The sequence below is a fragment of the Patagioenas fasciata genome, chromosome 8 (assembly GCF_037038585.1).
Source record: "Patagioenas fasciata isolate bPatFas1 chromosome 8, bPatFas1.hap1, whole genome shotgun sequence".
In the NCBI taxonomy this organism is placed as follows: domain Eukaryota; kingdom Metazoa; phylum Chordata; class Aves; order Columbiformes; family Columbidae; genus Patagioenas; species Patagioenas fasciata.
The window spans coordinates 29,074,188-29,096,180 of record NC_092527.1 but is presented as its reverse complement, the minus strand read 5'-3'; the positions used below and the strand labels follow the sequence as shown (position 1 = coordinate 29,096,180).

The 21,993-nt window shown below is 37.9% G+C and overlaps 1 protein-coding gene across 1 annotated transcript in view; it reads left to right on the top strand.

The window, feature by feature from the left end:
- The window catches only part of SLF2 (SMC5-SMC6 complex localization factor 2), a 31,664-nt gene that overhangs the window by 6,023 nt on the left and 3,648 nt on the right, over positions 1–21,993 (top strand). Inside the window, exons 3-19 of the mRNA XM_065843258.2 lie at positions 279–979; positions 1,974–2,031; positions 3,035–4,197; positions 7,025–7,107; positions 8,061–8,177; positions 8,428–8,595; positions 10,403–10,505; positions 11,963–12,038; positions 13,730–13,871; positions 14,324–14,432; positions 15,625–15,801; positions 16,367–16,464; positions 17,184–17,271; positions 17,772–17,894; positions 18,704–18,781; positions 20,531–20,617; positions 21,683–21,751. Of these exons, the coding sequence (XP_065699330.1) occupies positions 279–979; positions 1,974–2,031; positions 3,035–4,197; positions 7,025–7,107; positions 8,061–8,177; positions 8,428–8,595; positions 10,403–10,505; positions 11,963–12,038; positions 13,730–13,871; positions 14,324–14,432; positions 15,625–15,801; positions 16,367–16,464; positions 17,184–17,271; positions 17,772–17,894; positions 18,704–18,781; positions 20,531–20,617; positions 21,683–21,751 (3,440 nt within the window). The remainder of the gene's footprint in view (positions 1–278; positions 980–1,973; positions 2,032–3,034; positions 4,198–7,024; positions 7,108–8,060; positions 8,178–8,427; positions 8,596–10,402; positions 10,506–11,962; positions 12,039–13,729; positions 13,872–14,323; positions 14,433–15,624; positions 15,802–16,366; positions 16,465–17,183; positions 17,272–17,771; positions 17,895–18,703; positions 18,782–20,530; positions 20,618–21,682; positions 21,752–21,993) is intronic.

Genomic DNA, 21,993 nt, shown 5'->3' with positions numbered 1-21,993 from the left:
TTTATTTAAATAGTGATGTAATTATTATTTCAAGTTATTGTCTCATGCTTAGGCTAGATTATTTATAAGAACTGAAGCTGTGCAACAGCTTGTGCAATTCTTTGATATGAAATAAATCTCATGGCACTAGGAAAATGAAATGATTAACTAAATTAATTTGGATTGCATGTGAGAGATAATATATCAAGTAATACAGTCCAATAAGACTTGTTTGGTTTTTTTTTCGAACATTGGGATTGTAAACAATTTGTCTTTTCTCTCTGACATTGGCCATAAAGACAGAACTGTGTTGTGCTCACCAGACAGAGGAAATGTAAAAGATGCAGGAATTGGACTGTCGGCTTTATGCACTGAACATTTTGAAAAGAGAATATCTTCTCCAAAGAAGGACAGAAGAAAAAAGATGCCAGACCAAACACCAAACACAAGTCCTGTGATAGATGGTTTTCAGAGAGGATATAAGGGGAAAAAGGACAGTGTAAACATTTCAGAGAATGGCAGAGCATACAAGGCACCATGTTCATCGTACCCTGCCCCTGAAGTTGTGATTGAAAAAATCTTTATTAATTCAGGATCTCACAGCTGTATCTTGGCCAAAAAGGATAAAACTGCGAAGTTGGAGCAGGGAAGAAATGAGAAGTGTCTGGGTGTAACAAGAGCACCATTGTCTTGTGGAAATAGTTGGGAACAGAAAACTGACTACATGGATCTAGAAGACAGTAGTTCAGACTCTGACAATTGGGTTTTGTCATCAGAAGGTGATACTCTAAAAGCCTGGGCTAGAACTAATGGCGCTGTGAACATGTCTCTGTGCCAGAAACCAGGGCTTCCCATGAAACGGCCCTGCGCTCCAGCTGTCTCTGAACTGAGGTTGCCATTGGAAGCTCTCCACAGAGAAAGGAAGCGGAAGAAACATGGAATTCAACAATCACAGCCACATTCTGTAAGGGCGTTCTCAGGAACAAGTGTATCACATCAGGTGTGTGTAAAAGGGTTGTTGAAGGTGGAAATCAGTGACCCATTGTGCATGTGTTTGTGTGGGTTTTTTGGTTTTGTTTTTTCAGTGTAGGATGAGAGGCTTAGTGCTGCCTTTTTCAGATGTAACAAAAGTTTATTCTTTTGCTGGTCCTTTGTAAACCTTAGGTCATGCTTGGGTAAGCTGATTCTTAACTATTTTACTACAAATGATAAATTCTGGTTTAAAAGCAGAGAAAATATTCTGAGTTAGATGCAAGCATGAAAATGCAATGAAAATTATAACTTTAAATTTTATTTTGTAGATAAAATGTTTTTATTTTCTTAAGTGTCTTATAACTTTGTGTTTTTTTAACAGCGTACTGGCAAGTTTCTGCTAAATAGAAGTTGCAGTTAATAGCAACTCAAATTTATGAACTTAAACCATAGTATTTAGACAGATGTGGGAGTGGTCCTATAATATAGTATTTTATTACCGGTTAAATTATATTAATTTTTTTAATCAACCAAGAAAATCCTTTAAAAGGTTGGTGGTTACTTGCAAGGAGGATCATTATATGTGCCTCCATAATGTGCTTTAAAAGGAACAAAAAAGATTGTTTAGCTTATGTTTCCTTTTCTCCTTAGCACCCCTCCCTCTGTATTTGCTTGTCTATGCTTTCTGTTATTTATTTAAGTTCCTCATGACTTGTTTGAGGAAAACCAGCTGGGCTATGTTGCCAAGTAGCCCAAGGACACAAGTAGCTAATGGCGCTAAAAGTGGAGAGATTTAGTACTGGAGGCCAAACTGAGGAGAAGATCTAAAATTCAGGTTATGGAGAGTCCTTTTGTTGAGATCTTTACAGCTGTGTTTTATGTTTTGAAATGAAATATATTACCATATTTCTGAGGGTGTGTGGAAATAAGTCTATGCTTGATTCAACACTTGGCTCAAGACATCAACATCCTGGTTTTAGAAAGTATGCAATTAACTTTATCCCTTCTGTCTTTATTTTTAGGGAAATGGATATCCTTTAGGAAAACTGTCACATTCCGGTTCAAGGGAGACTGCCTCAGGTAGAAGCAGTGCTGATAATATGATATTATTTAAATGATCAGGTTCATCACTTAGTGTCTTTTTCTAATGACTTGACTTTTCTTGAAGTGGTCATTCATGAATTTTGCCTTTCAGCTTAGTCCAGAAAAACACTGAAGTTTAGCTGGTATTCTTGTTGCTTTTTGTACCTTTTAACCACATGATTTTGTTCTACAGTAAGTAGAACTAAAATAAAAAACTCACATGAATAGAAGTTTGAGCGAGGTCAGTAGGATGAGTTTAAAAAAAAATAAATAGGAGCGGGGAGAGGAAACTCAAACCCAGGAGAGTATTCCCATGTTGTGGGTCCATGGCTGTGTAAACTGATCAGATTCCGCTGCTGCTGTGCTTCAGTTTTCACCTCTTCTAGCACCGGGGCTTGACCAGTGCTTGACTGATCTGGCTGAAAATTGAGTTGGGAAGTTCTCAGCCACATCAGCTCCATGAAGTACGTTGCTGTGAAGTGTCCAGGTTCTGATGGCAGATTCAGGCAGGAAGCAGAAAATGATGGTGGGCTCTGATGCCGTAAAACCATAGCCTGAAAACAGCTTTCTTTGTATTCTGAATGCTTTTTATTGAGCACCATTAAAATTATTGCAGTATGTCCAAAATACTTTTAATGATATTCATTATTGATTACCATATATTTAATTATAGAAACTTTCTTCCAGTCCCATACCTCCACTGGCTTATTGTCTGCTTCCAAAGGCCAATTGATTCTAGTGTACAGAAAGACTGTTCCACAGTGGTGATTGAGGTGTTTTAAAATAAAAGGATTTAATTTAATTTCTGAATTACAATACTAACAAAGCAGTACAGCATTGGCTAAGTCTTAACTGCCATCCACTGTGTTCAGAAAGAAGGGAAGTACTGTAGTTTCTCATAAAAATTTCAGTCGTAGTTGACTTAAAAACAGAAGTTAGTTTTTTAAAGGGTAAGCTGTTATAGTGACAGTGATTTAGCTTTTTCTTAAACACTTCACAGATGACCCATCTCAACCAAAGCCAAAGCAGGCTTCAAAACACGAGGTGTCTTCTCCAAATGCACTGAGAATGTCATCCGGGATGACTACTGGTACGTGGAGGAGCCAGTCTGTTTCTTCTTGCTGCCTTTCATCTGAGGTGTCTTCTGGGCGATCCAAACAAATAGACTTTCCTGGGAAAAGAGAACACACTGCCATGAGTTTGGATGCAGACAGTTCAAATCAATCTGAAGTATCAAGTCTGAGTGATCCTGCTTTTAGTAGGTTATCTGCAAATTGCAAAAACAAGAGGTCTGAATTTGTAAAAAATGTCTTTTTAAAGTCTACTTGTGGTGATGTTCTGCAGCTAATGGAAGGTGCTGCCCTACCCGGACATGATTCCACTCTTCCGGAGGAATACCTCAACTCAAGCAACGAAAATGAGAAAAATAATTGTTCCTCTGTAGGTTTGTTATCTTCTTATTCTGCACACAGTCCTGATAAAAATAACCACATTTCTGTTGTGGATACCAAAGAGAATCAATTGCAGGTGGCTAACTCATGCTTTTTCTTGGAAAAGTCCCTTACTTTTTCTCAGGAAAAAACTACTGTGTTGCCTTCTCTCCATCACTTAACACAAACAAAAGGTGTGGAATCTCATCTCCAGAATGGTGGCTTTTCTCAGGTGTTGGATGCTAAGAAGGAGCAAGATGGGAAAACACCAGAAAGATGTGCACACGATAAAGCTTACAGTATTCAATCCAGCAACAGGCTTTCAAAAACAAAAGACAGGACTTCAGAGAATGCTTCTGATTCTTGTTCAGTGGAAGGTTCTGGGAAACTTGCACTCTCAGAAGAAGCTGGTAAAAGTGTTCCGTGTTCGTTGTCTTTTGAAGAAGGATGTTTGGACAGGGGCCATATATCTTCACAACTCTCAGGAGAGTTAAAAGTTGAAAACACCTGTACAGACAAGTCCAAATTGAATGGAGCATCAAAAACCAGTTTTGACAGTGAAGATGAGAGTTTGGAATGTGCTCTAGATGATGATGACGATGACGACCAAGAAGTATTCATGCCACTGCAAGATATTCTCTCCTCAAGTCCCAAGCCACAGGCAGGAGCCCTGGAAGAGTCTTTTCCTGACAGTTTTTCTCAGGACACTGTTACTCCATTACTGAAGCTTCATGTAAGTGGCTAAAAAACAGAACAGGCATTGCATCAGCTTTGTTATGTTGTATTTTCTTATATTTTTTTTTGTTCATAATGCATGAAAACTCAAGTTATTTGCCTGCAAAACTGCTTACTCAGCTTAAGGGTCCTATGCTGTACAGTGCAATGTAGTTGGAGGAAAGGTGCGCTCATTACTGTGCTTGCCCTTGGAATGGCTGAGAAATTATTTGTGCAGCCGGATTGCATTAGCTGTATGCTTTTCGGTGTTTTTTAGGAGTTCTGTTTTTGCTTTTTCCCCTCTAAAGAAAAAGGCAGGAGGTTACATTTAGAAGATGTGTGGGATCTAATGTTTTCATTTTCCTGATCAGGTAAGATTTTTATGAGTTGAAGTTAACTAGAGGAAATTGATCTAGACATTGAGAAATCTGTGTGCTAGACTTGTCATATGTCCTTGTCACAGTCTGTGATTGTCAGAAATGTCTGTGCAAGTTCTTGATCTTTAAGTGTGATGTATTCATTCCATGGAAATTGGAAGTATTTTAGAAAAAACTAAGTTACTTCCTCTGCTCACAAGGGATGGATGAAGAAGTGTTTGAATCCTAGTTTACAGGATATTATGATGATGAATAGATCTGTGTTTTTAAAAGCTATCCTATTTGTTCAATAACAGCTTGTTAAATAAGTTTTATTTGAAAATAATGGTTTAATTAGGAAAGTCCTGCAGTAGGACTTAGGGCGGCATGCCTGACAAAGTTGATATAGGTTGGAAATGGCTGCATTTACATAGAAAGATTTTGTACTGGATCTGGCTGGGACAGAGTTAGTCTTCATAACGGCTGTACGGTGCTACGTATTTTGAACAAAAATGTTGTTGACAAGAGACTAGTCTCCTGGCAATTGGGGAGTGCTACTTGCACAACATCAGCTTTCTGTTCTCCCCACTCTGTTCCCAGAGCGAGTAGGCTGGAGTGGAGCAGCAGCTGAGAGGGGACACAGCATGGGCAGCTGACCCCAGATGACCGAAGAGATGTACATACATATATATATATATATATATTCCTTGTCACGTAGTGTCATGCTCAGCAATCAAAACCAAGCAGGGGGAATCAGTTTGCCGTGTAGCCATTTCTCAGAAGTCTAGCTGGGCATCCTGCTTATGGGAGGTGCTAAGTGATTGCCATTGCATCACTTTGTCTGTTCCCTCTCACCCCCCACTTCCTTCACTTATTAAACTGTCTTTATCTTGAGTTTTCTTGCTTTTGCTCTTTTTACTCACTCTGCTGAACTACTGGGTGGGGAGATGAACAAGCTGTGTTGTGCTAAGCTGCTGACTGGGGTCAACCCACTACTATTTTCTACAGCAGAAACCAGCAGAATACCTGTATAAATACTCTCATCCTCCTCTCCTCAAGTTTTTGAGTCTCTGAAATAGTTTATTTGTTGACTGAGGTTTCTGTCTCCACAGGCAGATGTGGAACAGCCATAATTATTTTATCTGTCCTTACAATGCATTATGCAAACACATTGCAGATCAGATGTACGTGGTTACATACTTCTATGTAATTAGCAGTTAATACTGGTAAACAGGTGCAGCCTTGATCAAATGTTTGTGGAACATGTATGTGACCACAATGTTTGGCCTATCCTGTTTCTGCATAATTAATGGCCAAGTAAGACAAAACAGTTAAGAACTGTCTCAAAATTTCTATGACTTTTTTTCCATACATTAGCAAACTTCTTTAGTCTTGTGAGAAGGGACAAATGTGCACATTGGAGTGAAGTCTTGATTCCTCAGTTCAAAAGTAATTTTAGGCATATTAACCAGATATAAAATAAGGTAAGAGGCGTTCAGCTTTCCCACAAGATTTCCCACACAAAGACATGCTGCTTGTTACTTGAAATATATGTCTGAATAATAAAAAATAATACTGAATTAACTCACTTTTTAATTGGGTGGACATTACATTCTTAAACTAACTGTCACCTTTGGGTAATAGTCAGTCCCTAATGAGAGGGTGCGCTCTTATTGAATTGTGTACTCCTAAAATAAAGGAGCTCATAGGAAGAAGCTTTGTCACTAGTAAGAGGCTTGTAATTTAAGGTGATGTCAGAAAGGCACTGCCTGTCCAGATAAATGAGTCATGGCCATAAAAGATTTCAAATCTATGTTGTCTGCTACTAGCTGAATAAACACTGACTACTGAAAAACAAGCTGGTTTGGCTAGCAGTTTAGACTTTCTTTGAGTGTGCTTTTGGTTTTTTAATTCTATTTATTACCTTCTTAATTTGGATTTGTATTAGGATCTTTGTTGGAAGCTTTGTTTTGTCTGATGGTTTTAGAAGTGATTTAGCAAACGATGGTGCTTTGCCCTTTAGGGACTCCAGAAATTCTATTCTATGACTCTATTAAGTTAACACAGAGATACTGAATCATTTTGGGGGTTTCTCGTCTCACACAAAAATGGGGATGCCCAGTGTCTCAGTGGATGATAATAATAAAGCTGTGAGGTAAAAGGCTTCTGATGCCAATGCTCCGTGTGAAGGTTAGCTGGAGGTCAGCCCCAGGGAGAGAAGCAGTGACTTGCTTTGCTGTTCAGATCCATTGTGAAGCACAGTTATTTCTAAATTAATCACTGAGGGAGATGTGACTGTTATATAAAATTGTCAAGGGACCTGAACTGTTAATTGTCCTGTTTTTCAGGGTCTCCTTTGAGGTTTTATATTCAGGTAAAATATCATTGAAATTGGAAGAGGTTTCTATTACGGTTATGTTTGTTGTCTAACTGAATTAATTGATAGCTAGTGATATTTTTTTTTAAAATTTCTTATTGTTTCATTTACAGCTTTCTAAGACTCCTGTTGTTAACCAGGTGTCATATGTGAACAGCTTAGAACATCTTTTGAAGGAGAAAGAAGAATCAAAAAGGTTTGTTTCTTAGAGCTACTTTGAAAAATTCGAGATGGAGTTGTAGAAGCTTAGGTTTACCTCGTCTCCCTGCAGCTGATGGAGTTTGGGTAGCAGCAAGCTGAGCTTTGCCTGCGGATGCCACCAACATACACCTGACAGGACCTACGAGTGTGGCTTAACTGTAAAGGCTGAATGACAGGCTCCTTCCAGGCAATAATGAGTGATTTATGATACATCTGTCTACCTCGCAAGAGCTGGGCTAAATTTACTGATGCCTTCACTGTAGGTCACTGAGCCAGCTAGCAGCTGCTGGTCAGGCATGAAATAGAAGTATTTATGTAGACGGACTGTTCTAGTTTCTTCAAAGGCGTTTGTAGCTCAGTTTTGGTTTCCAGAGTTGTATCTGAGTAGTTACACAGTTCAGTGAACAAAACTAATGAGTGTTCTTACAAGAGGTCTTTGAGGTAGAAAGTGTAATGTGGGATATGTACTAATAGCAAGTGGTGATGATGACTATATGTGTGTGATTAACTGTTTTTATTAAAGGATCTGATCCTAGTAACTATGGGCTGACTGACTATGGACTAGTGAATGCTCCTGTAACTATTTAACAAATAAAATACTGTAAAATACTAGTTTGACATTTTTTAAAAAAGTTAAAAATGCATCCAGAAGATTGAAAGTTTTGTTCAATTACAACAAATTCTGTCAGAAGTTGATTGAGTGTATTTGTCTCTGACATACTAGTGATCAGTTGTACTGTTGGGAATTCTTTAGGCCTTGAGAAACATCTACTTTGTATCTTGGAATAGCAAGATGCTTGGATTTTGCATGGATGCGATGTCTTGCATACTTTTGCCATGTGTAATTGGCTACTGCCTCCTGGGTTCACATTTGGAGTTTATATTCTGTTGTCTTCTGTTGTAAGTACTAAGTGGTGATCATAGATTCTGCTGCTGCTGTTATTTCAGGGTAGATGAACTAGAAAAGCTGTTGCAGGAAGACATAGAAGAAAGGGAAACTGATTCTGCAGCTGGAGATGATGAGGAGAATGCCAGTGGAGATGAAGACCTCTCAGAAGAACACAGGTCCTTCTAACTCCAAAACCAATTAAATCTAGTTCTTCACTTTTCTAGCCTTTTTTCTAATTTCTCTCCATCAGTTTTTGTTTATTGTGAAACATTTTTATTGTCTTTTGGGGTTGGGTGGGTTTTTCTGGACATTACTGTATTTTAATCTTTCACATGAGGCTGATGTGTTCATCATCTGAAAATAACTGTCTCAACCAGCAAATAGACTCTGTGTTTAAATTCATAAAAGTAATTTTGAATTTTACAGGGCATTTATAAAGAGATTTTCAGTAGTAACTCGTGCCATACCTGACTACCACCCTGGAGAAGATATATTTGATGTATCAACCTCTGGGAAAGTCTTCAATCAACATAACCTTGACTTGAGGAATTTTCATTTCATCCCTCAAAATCCTATAGAAAAGCTCCTTCTTGGGTGAGAATATCCTGTTCACTCTCTTGTGTTTATTTGTACTTCAGTGTTAGCGGTTTACCAGATAAAATATGCGTGCAAATGAGTTCAGTCTTACTAAGTAGGCAAGACTGACTCTCTTTTCCTGGAATTTTCCTTTCTAGGTTAGCTTTACGGAACAGTTAATTGTTGTTTGAAGCATCCTTCTTTCCTCTTCTGGAATTTTTTGGGGAAAAAAATATACAAACAGTCTTAGATGAGACATAAGGAAAAAAAAGGTTTTCTGTCCTTTTCCATATTTCAACTGTGTTGGGCTATTGTTGATAACCTGGCCAGTTTGTGGAAGATAAATGCAGAAGAGAAATGTTATCATGAAAAAAAAAACTGTCCTAAGACAGAAGGACCTTTGTGGTGAACTGATTTGTGACCTGCTAATGTTGCATTGTGTCTGCTGAAAGGCTTTTACGTGTTTTTGTCCTAGATGGACCTGGGACTTAGGGCTTCATTTAATGGGGATTGCAGAAAGTCATGATTCCTGGCATCTGTTAGATTCAGTCACTGAGTTTGCAGTGTGTCTGTGTGTATATACTCAACTGTTCTGTAACTCGTAGGAATTTGTATTCTATATTTATGAGTCTGTCAGGCTACAAATAGCTGGACAAATTCTTGCCTAATACCACAAGTGCAAATCCTGAAAAATTCTGTTTATTTCAGTTGGCATTTTATTCCAAACTTGCATTAGCGAAACTGAGAGAATTCATTTTATCTGAAAGGATTTTTGTGTCCATGTCTATGTGCTGTTGTGGGTGTGAAGAAGAGGAGGGTGGCTTCTCCCTGTCTCTTAAGAAAGTGATGTTTGTGATATAATCCTTTGGCTTCAGGCTTTTTTATTAATGTTTTGAAGATGACAAGGATATAAGCTTCAAAAGTATCTTGTATATCAGTGACTGGAGGAGTGAGCATTAAACAAATCATCCCTTGCAGAAAGCAGTTATGATTTAATTGCTTATGCATTCAGTGCAGTTGACACAGCCAGCACATACTGGTTGTCCAGTTGGCACGTGGATATCTTCCTAGCCACTTGCTCAGTCAGACAGGTAGAGGGTACATGGAGAACTTAGGGGACAGATCTCTCAACAGAGCTGCCTGGTTTAGTTGATACTGAGCAGAGAGGAGACTCAAGAATGGTATGTGGGAAACTGGATATCATTAATTCAGCTGCTTCTGACATCTCTGACTTTCTAAAGAAGACCGAAGCTAAAATAATTCCATAATAAAAAAGACATCTTTTCTGTTCTTCCAACAGCTACCTTTTGTACCTCACAAGTTTGCACAGTGAGATTAGACTCTTTAATTTTAACTGCTTTAGTTTGCCTCCAGACTCTTTATTTAAAAGATTATTTTAAACATTTCCAACGAAGTCTTTTTTTTTACTTCTAGAAGTGTTGATAGGGTCATTGAACAGTAAGCAATCTTATTCGCTGGTCTCATTGAGCATAGCAGCCTGTCTGCATAGACACGCATAATGATTCATAGTACAGTAGTGTAAATCAATGCTTGTTTGAAGCTATTCTCTAAGCATACAAATGTTTCCAAGTTATACGGTATGACATTATGGAGAAAAATGTAGTTCTAGATAACAAATAAGGTTTAATTACTGTAGTATTTCATATAGGTAAAAGCATAAGAAAGAAATCTGTTTTGGATGTTCTGATCTTTGCTATTGATGATGGTCTGAGCAGCGGGGAAGTTCTTGTGCTTTTGTGAAAGTGCTGATTCAACCACTAACTAGTTTTTCTCCTCTTTCCCCACCCCCATCTTTGTCTTGCAGTTCTGGTGCAGCACAGCAGCTTTCTTTAGCTATTAATGGCTTTCTAAATTCTGCTTACAGTTGTATCTTATGTCCCATACCAATTCTAAAGTGGCTTTTCCAGGTGAGATTGTATTATTCATGCAGTTATACTTTGTTCAGGTATAATATTATTCATGGAAGCCAGTTGTATCAGGAATAATCAGAACAAGTTTGTGAACCTGTTGCATTAGGTTAACAACTTCTAAATCTAAAAATCTTTCTTTCTGGGTTCTGATTTGTTCTCCAGTCTGAAATACTTTGATTGTCACTAAGGGTAAAACAGTAGGCATAGCTTTTTCTTCACACTGAGTGACTGCAGAGCTGCACATCCCTGTCCATCTTCATACATGTTACTGCATTTGAAAAGGGCACAGTACATGCTATGTAAGAAGAGATTTCAGAACGTAATAGTGTGGGTCAAATCACACTATTATGTTAATCTTATTCCCTTCCACCCTTAAACAAATTAAAACCCCAAACTTGCTGCAGTACGGAAGAGTACCATTTTTGCATATATCACCTTCTAAATTATCAGAGATACCTGCATTATCAGATAATTTTCATTGGAAAAAGTCAGGCATTATGCCTCAGGAGAAAGTGTGGAGCCATTCTCAAAGGAAGTGTGATGGCTCTCTGCTTTCTGGATGTCTGTGTCCCTGTCTAAATCCTCAGAAATTGACATTGTTCTGTTACTCACAAAAATGCCCTTCGTTAGTTTCCATTCTGTTATCATTTACCATGCTATAACTGTGCCTGAAACAAAAAAAGAAAACTGGACTATCTGTGAAATTGCAACCTTCATCTGTTAAATGGCTTTCTGCTTTTGCCAGAAGGGAGACATTTTGCTCCTCCATGTCCTTCCCTCCAGCCAGTAAGAAATTGCCTTTTAGCCTTTCTGTCAGCCCTGGTGTTCCTCTGATAAGGAAGAAGCGTGAGCCAATTCGCCTCACTTAGAGAGCAGGAAACTGAGGGTTTTTTGCTGGGCTGATGAAGTGCTCCAGGAAACCTGAACTGTACTTCATAATCCTATTTTTGTAGTTAAGAGTTATTTGAAAAACAAATAATTGATTGTTTCAGTTTAGCATTGCCTATACTCAATTTACCCATGAGTGGGAGAGGTTGTAGATAACTGTGTGTGACCCCCACTCCTGATCAAGGAGTTCAATTAGATCACAGATGCAAATGTGTTCCAAAGGGATACATAATAGTTTCCATTCTCTTAACCCTCAGTACCTTCTTAAGAACCAACAGATTCAATGTGGGATTACAGCATTCTGATACTGCAAATAATTAATTTTAAAGTATTAATATAATCTATGCACTACTTGAAATAATTCATGTTCACAGTATTCTATTCTTGGTATATCGTTTTTTTTAGAGGCTTTGGGATTCCCCCCCCTTCAGTTTCTTATTTTATTTTACATAAGAATTGGATTTGGTTTATGTCTTTTTTTTTTTTAATTATTTTTTTCAATTAAAAGGAAAGTGATGCCATCATGCAACGTAGTGTTTGACATGTAACTTCTTTTCTCTCCACAGATGATGTCTGTACATCCTGATTATTGTGTTTCCACCCAGATTTTAGACAGATTGATGGAGATAACACTAAAAAATGGTGAGTATTTGAAGGATGGAAAAGTGACCACTTGAATGAAGGCATTTCCCTTCGGTGAAATATAGAAAGGGAGGAAGTAAAAGGCACTGGCTCCATTCTGAGATTCTGGCATGATTTTAGGTTCTTCTGTTACTGACATAATGCACAACTGTTAGGAGCTGGTCTTCTCTGAGTGTGTGCAAGCTGTACCATAGCATGTCCTGGCATGTATTTGCAAAGCAGTGCATCTGGTACAGAGCCTTTTATACTCATTTGTGTTATTTCACAAGTAGAATTGACCTGAAGAGGAGCCCAGTCTGCTCAAAGTTTACTCTCATTTTCATCTTTTGCTTTGGAAAATGCAGACATTCATTTCATAGCTTAAGGACTATTAAGAGGTTTTTCACATAGTCATGCCCAGTATGTAACACTGCATAGTTTACTTTGCAGATAAATGGTAAAAGTGAAAAGATCGTACACCTCCGCAAAACCACTTTCAAGGATCTGGTTCAGCCCACTTGTGACTTACATGTTTTGCCTGCCTTCATCTGTTCTCTCAAATGCTTCTCTAGTACAAGTTCCTTTGTATGCTCTCCGTGTCTTCGTTTTATTCAGATCCATCAAAAGTCACTAATTCATTTAAGCCTGCCCTATCAACATCATTAAAGTAATGTGGTTCTCTTGAAGTACTTGCTCGGGTCTGTCCAAATTGTCCCCCGTTTTTTGAATCTTGTTTGACTGAACTGATATGAGAGGGGATGTAGCTGCCTTTATTTTGTGCTTTACTGGCCTTAAGCTTGGTTCTGAATGAACATTTCAAGCTGATCAATGAGCATTCAAAGAATTAAGGCTGGGAGAGATCCCAGCAGGTCTGAGCTTGAAGGAGGATCAAACAATTGCTCCTGGAAAGTTGCCTAACCACTTTAAAATTGACAAATGTGGGGTCTTTAAACCATTCTGAGACATTCTGTTCCAGTGCTCAACTAAGGATGCATCTTTTTTTGTTGTTGATTTTTACTGAATTGAACGTTGAGTTCTGAACCTGCAGTGTCCTGAGAGTTACCTTCCATTATATTTGTTTTCTTCTTACAAACTTAGCTCTAAAATGTGAAATTGACCCAATTCAGAATTCTAGTGGAAAACACTGCATCTGGTTTCATGTTACCTTGCTAGTTTACTGTCCTATAGAGAATCCTCTATAGTTTTCAGACTTTCAGATGCAAAACCAGCCCTTCTTGTAGTGAGCATTGTTCATTTCTATCAAACAGGTGAATTCCATCTGTTTAGCACTTCTGTTCTAGAAACCTTACCTATTTTCAAATCTCATTTAGCCACACTTCCAGTCCCACTGTTCTAACACCCTCTCACTTGTATCTACACAGAACAGTGATTTATATATTCTCTGAAAAGTAAATATTGCCTGCTTGTATATTCTGCTGGTTGGGATGAAAGAGAGCTGTGAGGGAAAATGGGTGGAACTTTAAAGTAATTCTTCTATTACATAGGCAAGGTGTTTCTATAGCATAAAATACTCTGTTAGGCTAGTTTATTTTTTTTTTCCCTCGTGCTTCTGAAAATATCATTCAATGCACCAAATCTTCTGGTAGCTGGTAGAATTAGTGCAAACCACTGAGCCTATTTATTTCCTTTAGAAGGAGCTAATGCTAAGAACTAAATTTAAAACTAATCCATTCCATGTCTTTTACTTGTAGCTTCCATCAGCGATGAACAGTCTAAGCCATGGATTCCTTCACTAGCTGATGTGTCAGCTGTTTTTGTCAATATGGGTGTTGCGTTTAGATCTCTCTTTCCATTGCAGCATCTTCAGCCCAGCTTTAACGAGTGTGATATTTTGTAAGTGTCTTCCTTTTGATATTTATTGCTTAGATCCTGTGAAAGCAAGTCTTGTGCTTAAAATGTAGAATCAGAAGTTTCTCCTTTATTTCCCCTCCCTTCCATCAAGCCATACTCTTCTTTAAATTCTCAGCTCAGGTCTTATTAAGAGTGAGTAAACCAGAACATTAAACAATGCCTGCCAGGTAAGGATTTGTCAAACAAGAGCATCGTCTGTTGTTCTGTACCTTCCTAATGGAGGTTTACAAACATTGTTGTGTAAATAGCTGGGTAGAATTGTAGGTACTTGGTTGTAAGTTAAGACAGATGTTTGTGCACTGTAACTGAGGATTGTTTGTATTTGAAGGCATTTTGAAACACTCAAAGGTTTTTTTTCTTCAGTTTTATGCAAATAAGCCTTTGTGGGCTTTGAAATTGTGATTTATTGCTCAGATTAGTGTTTCTTTTATTAGAAGTCAGATGCAAGAAACAGTGAGTGAACAACAACCGAACGGAGACCTAACCTCTGCCGGTCCAGCCTTCTCCAGTCTACCAGAAAACAATTTAATTAATGTGATTAAGGTGAGAGGACTCCAGTTAGTGTGGGAGTTGTGCATTTTTATTATTATTATTTATTTATTCTTGTTTGTTTGTTTTTTGGGGGAAGCTGGTGGGGTTTTTTTGTTTCTTTGGTTTGTTTTATTTAGCAAAAACCTTGATGTCTTAATCCAGTCCCAGGCATGCTTTGTGAGTAGATGATGTCGTAGGGTTTCAGTTCCACATTCAGCAGGGATTATTGCAGGCTTGTTGCCAACTTCAGAGTTTCCTTTCTTCCTGGCTTCTCTTGGCTTCACTCAACAACCGCACAGTTCTGCTGCCTCTCTTTTCCAGCTGTAGCACTTTATCAAAAGTCTTTGCTCCCTCATGTAGTACAAACCATCCATTTCTATGTTCCATTTTGGGAAGGGGAGCTGACACTGGGGGCTATGTTTTGTGCTACATCGGTGTTGGTGCAGCTCCCAGGGCTAAGTGGTCAGTCCCTGGGCAGGACAGCATGAATGAGGTGGGAGCTCATGAGGGGCAGGTGGAGCTGGGACCAACTTCTTCTGTGGAGCTGAGCGCTTAGATCAGGCACTGTGCCCTGTGAGACCACAGGCTAAATGAGTGCAGGTCACATCACAGGCTAGTTCTCTGTGATTAAAGGTTGTATGGTGAAGATACTGACTCTCTAGCTGATTTCAGAGTTCCTTGTAGAAGTATTTGAATCCTCCTAACATAATTTCTTTAGAGATTTTTAACTGTAAAAACACTTCGTTCAAGAGGAAGCACTTGGAGCACCTCCGCTAGAGACAGATTGAACACTGTATTAATTTGTGTTCTCATTTGCACACACACATCCCATGTGGTAAGTAACCCGTTTGATAAGACTTTGATGGGGAAAAATCTCTCCATTTATGTTTTGAGTATTGCTTGTGTATTTAGAAAGTCTGTCAGTCTTTTGGTTAGATGAGGATTATCTGTGCGGTGGAGAAAGATTGTTCCTACTCCTGTAATGTCCAGGGACTATTGCCATTGCTCAAAAGATGAGCCTCCAAGAGAAGTAAAAAAGAAAGATAAAGTGCAGTTACTGGGAGTTGTTGGTACACAGGTTTTGCAAGAACAATATATCATCTGAGGTACATTTTAATGTGAGGGTGGAAAACTTAAGCTCTCGTCATACTTTAAAATAAGCTAAACCAATTTCACATTTTAATGTTTTTTATTTCTTTTAAAGTTCCTAGGTTTCTGTACAACAGTAATTCAAGGTGGATATACTGATCAAGAAATATTACTGCTGCTTCTATTGCTATTTAAAATAAGCTTGGAGAAACAGTTAAAGCAAATTCCTTTGATAGATTTTCAGTGCCTTTTCATAAAGCTTCTGATAAGTATAAAAGACTGGGCTACAAAGGTAACTTAACTGTCTAATATTAGATTTATGAAACCACAACTTAATTTTCAAGAAACATCTGTTTTGAACTTTTCATTTTTTTCTTGACATATCATAAAAACACTGCTTGAAACTGTAATAACAAATTTGGAGTTTTGGATTTGTGTGGGATTTGGGAGATGGGTGGGTATATTGAGAGGATTTTTACATGACGTGCTTTCTTGTCCTCTTCTGCAAGGGAACTGCTGTATTGGACTTTATCATGTGTTTACTAAAATAGCTGTATGTTTAAAACTGGCTTTCTGAAAGAATGAAGAATCAATTGCACTGAGCTGATAAAATGTCATAAAAAGCAATCTGATATCAACAACCTGACTGTAAAATAGTATTTATCAGACCTCATTATAGGTGCAATGCAGAGATGTCTTTGTGCACACCATCTCTTATTAGCCCTGTTCTTTTTAACATTTATATTGTGTATGTTTCTAGGGAGTAATGTGTACTCCTTTACAAATAAAGAAAATGCCCACTAGATCCATTCTTCAGTAATTTTCAGGATTTTTTTGTTGTTATTGTTCTTTTAAAGATGCCTGAGCTCTGCCTGGCGATGAGTGAACTCTCCAGTCATCATCATAATCTCCTGTGGCTGGTTCAGCTGGTCCCGAGCTGGATAATACGTGGACGGTAATGACAGTGTAACGTCAGAAATATGCAGCATCATTAACAGCTAATTTATTTGTATCATTAACAGCTGATATATTTGTATAACCTCAAAGTCTGATAAATGCAATAGGTATTATATAGTGCTTAAAAAAAAAAGTATTTGGGTTTTGTCTTATGTTACAGATGTGTGTGCAATTCTTATTGTGTATATGTAGCTTTTCCATCACCTCTGCTGAAAGAAAAAAGGGTTATTTTACATTTTATGTGTAGTTTTCGGAGTGCAAACTTCCTGGAACCCAATAATAAAAAAGGCTTAACAACTTCAGATTCTGACATCCATCACCTATTCTAATTCTTGTCTGAATGACCAAAAAATTACATTTTCTTTGGGTGATTCATGGCTGCTTTTAAGTGTCAATCTGTTATGAGTTCTGTATCCTTGAAATGAATAAATTATAACAAATCAGAGTGGGGAGAATGAATTGGGCCCTCAATTTCAGGCTCAGAGGCAAGCATCCATCAGTGTTTACTTGTGCAGAAGAAAAGCTGCAGTGAGTTAAGGATACTTAGATTTTACTAGCCATTTTACTAGTTTAATAGCACCTAATTCAGATAAAGTTGCCTACAGCAATTATATTGGATTATCTCTAGGGAAGCCATGCCTAGCATCATATACTTTGTAGAAACAGTGTGGATTTAAGAAATTGTCTAGGAAATACATTTTTTTAATTGTTTTTCAGGGAAGTAAGAAGACGTCTCAGCCTAGTGATAATTTCAAAGCTGCTTAATAAACAGCATATAGGGATACCTGATGACAGTGACCAGCAGGTACTGCATATATGTGTTGTGTGTGTATAATTTGAAAATTTAGGAAGTGCGTATATTGTTTGTGTTTGAATCTGTTTTGTGTTTTAGTACTGTAAGCCTATTTTCAAGAACCTTGCAAAATGACTGATTAGTAATTTTTAGTTTAGATTATTATTATAAGTATGTTTACAGATATGTATAACCTGCATGTTCTGCAGCTTGTAAGTGCAGTGTTCTCTATGTGCCTTAACATTTGGTTTAGACATTGGAAAGAGGTCTGCGCTGCTTTCGGTCTTCCTTTGGTGTTCATGTAGAGTCACTTGTTTTTGTAGGGCTGATCTAGTGAAACACTGTACAAACACATTAGTTTGTGGAGAGTCAAAAATCACCCAAAGCATTTTCCATTTTAATGGAAAATCCCTTTTATATTCTTGTCTTAGTGGGCAAATAGTATTGTAGTGGCACTTGGTTTCCAGTTTTCCATGGCCAGTAAAACAGTCTGTTACTGTTTTTATCTGTAGATGTCTCTTCTCCATCAGTATCTGGTGTATATGAAACCTTCTAATCTGCTGAAGAAGATGAGAGAGGGGCTGGAGCAGCAGAGTGCTGCTGGAGATCACCTTCACACAGAACTGGAACAGGAGGTGCAAAGCTGATAGTGCATTTGTCTTTTTATGCATCTTCTACAATTTTGAGGATGTTTCTTTTAATTTCTTTTAACTGAGGACAGTTCTGTACATGGAGCTGTACATATGCAATTTGGTTGCTGTTCAGCTGTAGACTTAAAAATTATTCGTGTTCAATTTTTATTATAGTCACAGAGGAAGGAAATAAGTAGCATGTGACAGAGGAACTTGTATTAGACTGAATTACAAACAGGGAAATCACCAGATTTTCTGCATAGCAAAGTCACATGGATGTCTTGAATCCTGTTGTCTGTAATCAGAGGACCAGCCTCCCTCCCTTTTGATATAATCAGTGGAAACTGTGCTGCTGAGCCAGACCTTCAACTGCAGGCTTCATACGGAGATTTATGAATCTTTTATGAATTTTTTTTCTTGTAAACAAGTATTAAAAAGATTTGATATTTCCATCTATCCATCCAGAAACTGAATATTGCTTTGATTATTTGAGTCTGTCATGAAATCTCTTATCAAGTATTTTGATCTAGGTGCAGATGAGAGGAAAATAAAGCCAACTGCTAGATTTCATTTTCAGTGACTAAAACTACAGAGTTTTGTTACTTAGGTAACTTAAAACAATGTTAAAACTGGTTTTAAATGTTTCTAACATACGAATGTACTGTTTCAAATTAGTTATTTAGGCAAATGTGTAGACATACTTGTCCATTGATCTGACAGTGGAATCATTCCAGAAAGCAAAGGTAGTGCTATATCTAGATGGGAGGAGTTATGATTGTGCTTTGACTGCTAAAGTTCTGATTTCTCTCCAGGCATACTACCTACTCTACATCCTTCTTCATCTAGTCAGCGAAGCTAGTTTCTTTGATGTTGTAAATTCTAATCAAAGGGTAAGTAGTTTCAGTGGCTAGATCTTTAGATTTTAGAAGACTTTATCATGCATGTTTGGTCTATTTTGGTAAGAGCTATCATGTGATAGAAGATCACCAGTGGGAAAATCTGTTCTGAGGCAAAGTAAATGCAGGAGAGCTTTATCTGTACTTACTGCAGAGAAAGAAACCTCTTCTGCATTTCTGCAAATTACCTCAAAACATAAGGCTGCAGATCAGCAAACATTTATTGTGTTAATCTGTATCAGAAAGTAACTGGAGATTAACCCAACACAGAAGTCCAATGGTCCTGTGAACTTTTGAAGTAGGGTTGAAATTTTTCAACCTACAAGAAAAACACTTTGAAAATATCCAGTAAAATACAGTCAAACACGTCATGGTGTTCTGTGCTGGAGTGCAGCCTCGCAACAAGTGAGAGCTGGGACTGAGTCTCTTCTGTTCTGTTGCAATAGTTCCCTTACGCCATGTGATGTGAACATCCACTAAGTGATACCTTCTGCTTTGCCTCTCAGTAATCATGTTCAGATTTCTGTGATCATTTGGTGTGAGTTGCTTGCTGCCAGGTATCTGTGTGTACCTTCTGCCCTGTGGAATCACTCTTGGCTGTTAAGAAGTTTGTCGTATGAACTGCTTGAGAGAGGCAAAGCAATAACAGTTGCTTACATTCCAGGGCTTATATGTCTCAGTGCCCTACTCAATGCAAAAAGGTGATCACAGCATGTAATCTGAAACAAAATCATCTTTGGTAAAGAAAGTAATTATATCATTATGATCTTCTGAGTTTTGTTTTTAACAACTGCCATTCTGAAGATATCTCAACATTTTTTTGTGCGTGTGTGTTTTTTGTCTTTTGGTGCTTTGTTTTTCTGTGTGTTTTGTTTTGTTTTTTTTAAAGTGTCTCTGCATTTCTGAATAAAGATGGACTCTCTTGTTCACTGGCCTGGTAGCCATCAAGTGGCAAGAGGGATGTGGCTGAACGGAGCAGTAGATTAATATTGTGCAGGCTAGACTTTGTATAAAATCAGTATCACTATTTCATTTCTGGTCCTCTTCCAGTTCAGATGGGCTAAATTGTCATGATCTTGAGACACCAGCAGATGTTTATAAGTAAAATTTCAGCGTGTCTCACCTGTTGTGCAGAGTGGAGTCTCTTTGCAGCTGTTCAGTGAGGGATTCAAAATGTTGGTGTTTTTTTTTTTTTTTATGAAGAAAGAATGTGAAGGATTGCAGGAGCCATTATAAAGAGATTATGAAGTTGCAAAACTGTTTTATTAATGAGAAATTTAGAGAGAAATATAAGATCAGTGCATAAACCTTGGATATGTTTTACCTGCTCAGCCAATTCCTGCAGAAGAAAATGACAGGAGTCATCATTACTGAAAACGTTATTTTTAGCTATTGTAACTTCAGAACTTTTTTTCACTGATAAAAGATGTGAATGGCACTGTGCTTGCTACTTTGGGGACAGAAAGGATTTACAAATTAGGCAGTAGGCACCTGAAAATTTGTGATGTATAGGTCTGCTATACTTGTAACTACTTTTTAAAGCTCTTAGAACTGGTTTACTGTAACTGATAGAAGGTCTTGTGGTTGTCTTTTTTTCTTTGCTTTCCCCATTCCTTATTGTGTATTTCTGAGAAAATTTCAAATTGAAGCCTATAATTTTTAAACTGAAGTAATATTTGCAGAAATCTTTTCGTTTTGACATGGAGAATTTAAATAGCTGTGTACTTTTTTGTCTTTATTTAGCAACACTTACTGAAGCTTTGTGGTGCCTTAGATAAGCACATAAAATGTGATATTAGGGAAGATGCAAGGCTGTTCTATCGAACTAAGGTAAGACACCTAAGTTGGGGACTTTTGTTCGTTTTAGGGTTTTTGGTGGGTTTTTTCTAGCTTTTTTGATGTATGCCGTTCTTTCATCCCAGCCCTGAAAATTTTAAGAGTGCCTCATGGGTTTATTTGGGTTTTTTTGGTTTTGGTTTTTGGTTTTTGTCCTCATGTCTCTGTGTGCATCACTACTTTACCTGTTTTTTGCTCTGTGGTGTTTGGCTTGCGAATGATAGTCGTAATTTCCTGGCTTTCACGCTTTGCGTGCCGTTGTAGCAAGCCACATCAGATCAGTGATGGTGACTGACCTCAACTCTGAAAAGCCTTGGCTTCTTCAGCTTTAAATCAGACATTTACAGTTGGGTGCACCCTTACCTCTCAAGGACATTTTTATTTTTCATTCCATCAGATTGGCAGAGTATGGTTCCTTTTAAAAAGTTAATGAAACTTGCCTTGTATTTTTGTATCTTGCGTTGCTTTCACTTTTGTTTCTACAGCCCTTGCACTGAGGGGAAAATCTTACTGTTTTTCCCCATCACTTTGTTTGTGCAATAGTACAGTAGCTTCCAGAGGACACCACTGTGCTGGGTTTTAACACAGCATATGAAGCAAATCTCGGTTCCGAATGGCTTGGATTAAACACCTACTTTTGCCTGGTTATGAAAAAACACAGTTTTATGTGTAAGGAATTTATTTGAGAAGCAGACAGTGCTGCATAGTTGGCTTTTGTGATGGCAGTTACAGGCTCCTTTCTTAGGTAGCATCAGACTTGTGTAACAAACCTCACTCACCCCAAGGATGAGGTGGGTGTTTGGAGGCCAGAGACTTGTGTGCTGATTCCAAGCACCTAACAAGGGGAATCATGTGCCTGTAATGTGCTTGTGTGGAGTACATGACTTTGAATTCAGAGTTCCAAATTACAGGTATCTGGTTGGAGTTGATGTGATGATGCTAATTGTTTGTTCCCAGTAAACTTCAGGTGTTGGGTTTTATGGGTTTGGAACGAGGGGGAGACAGGGGGCATGATTTTTTTTAACTTAATTGGCTAAACTAATCAATCTGAATTTCTAGGTAAAAGATTTGGTTGCTAGGATATACGGCAAATGGCAAGATATGATACAAACCACTCGGCTTACTCAGGTACTGTCATGAAACCTCTTTCCTCTATTTCGTATTGCAGGGTGCGTTTAACTCCTTTTTTACCATTTGAAAACAGCACATTCTTTTAAGGTATTTTTTCTTCATAAGTGGAATAGCTGTGGAATACTCTTAGATATATTAGAATAGATTTTAATTAAAATTCTTACTTTGCTGGCTTCAATAAAACCAAGGTTTCATCTTTACCCTTAGAAGTGCTGCTTTTGTAAATGGTTTGTGTAATA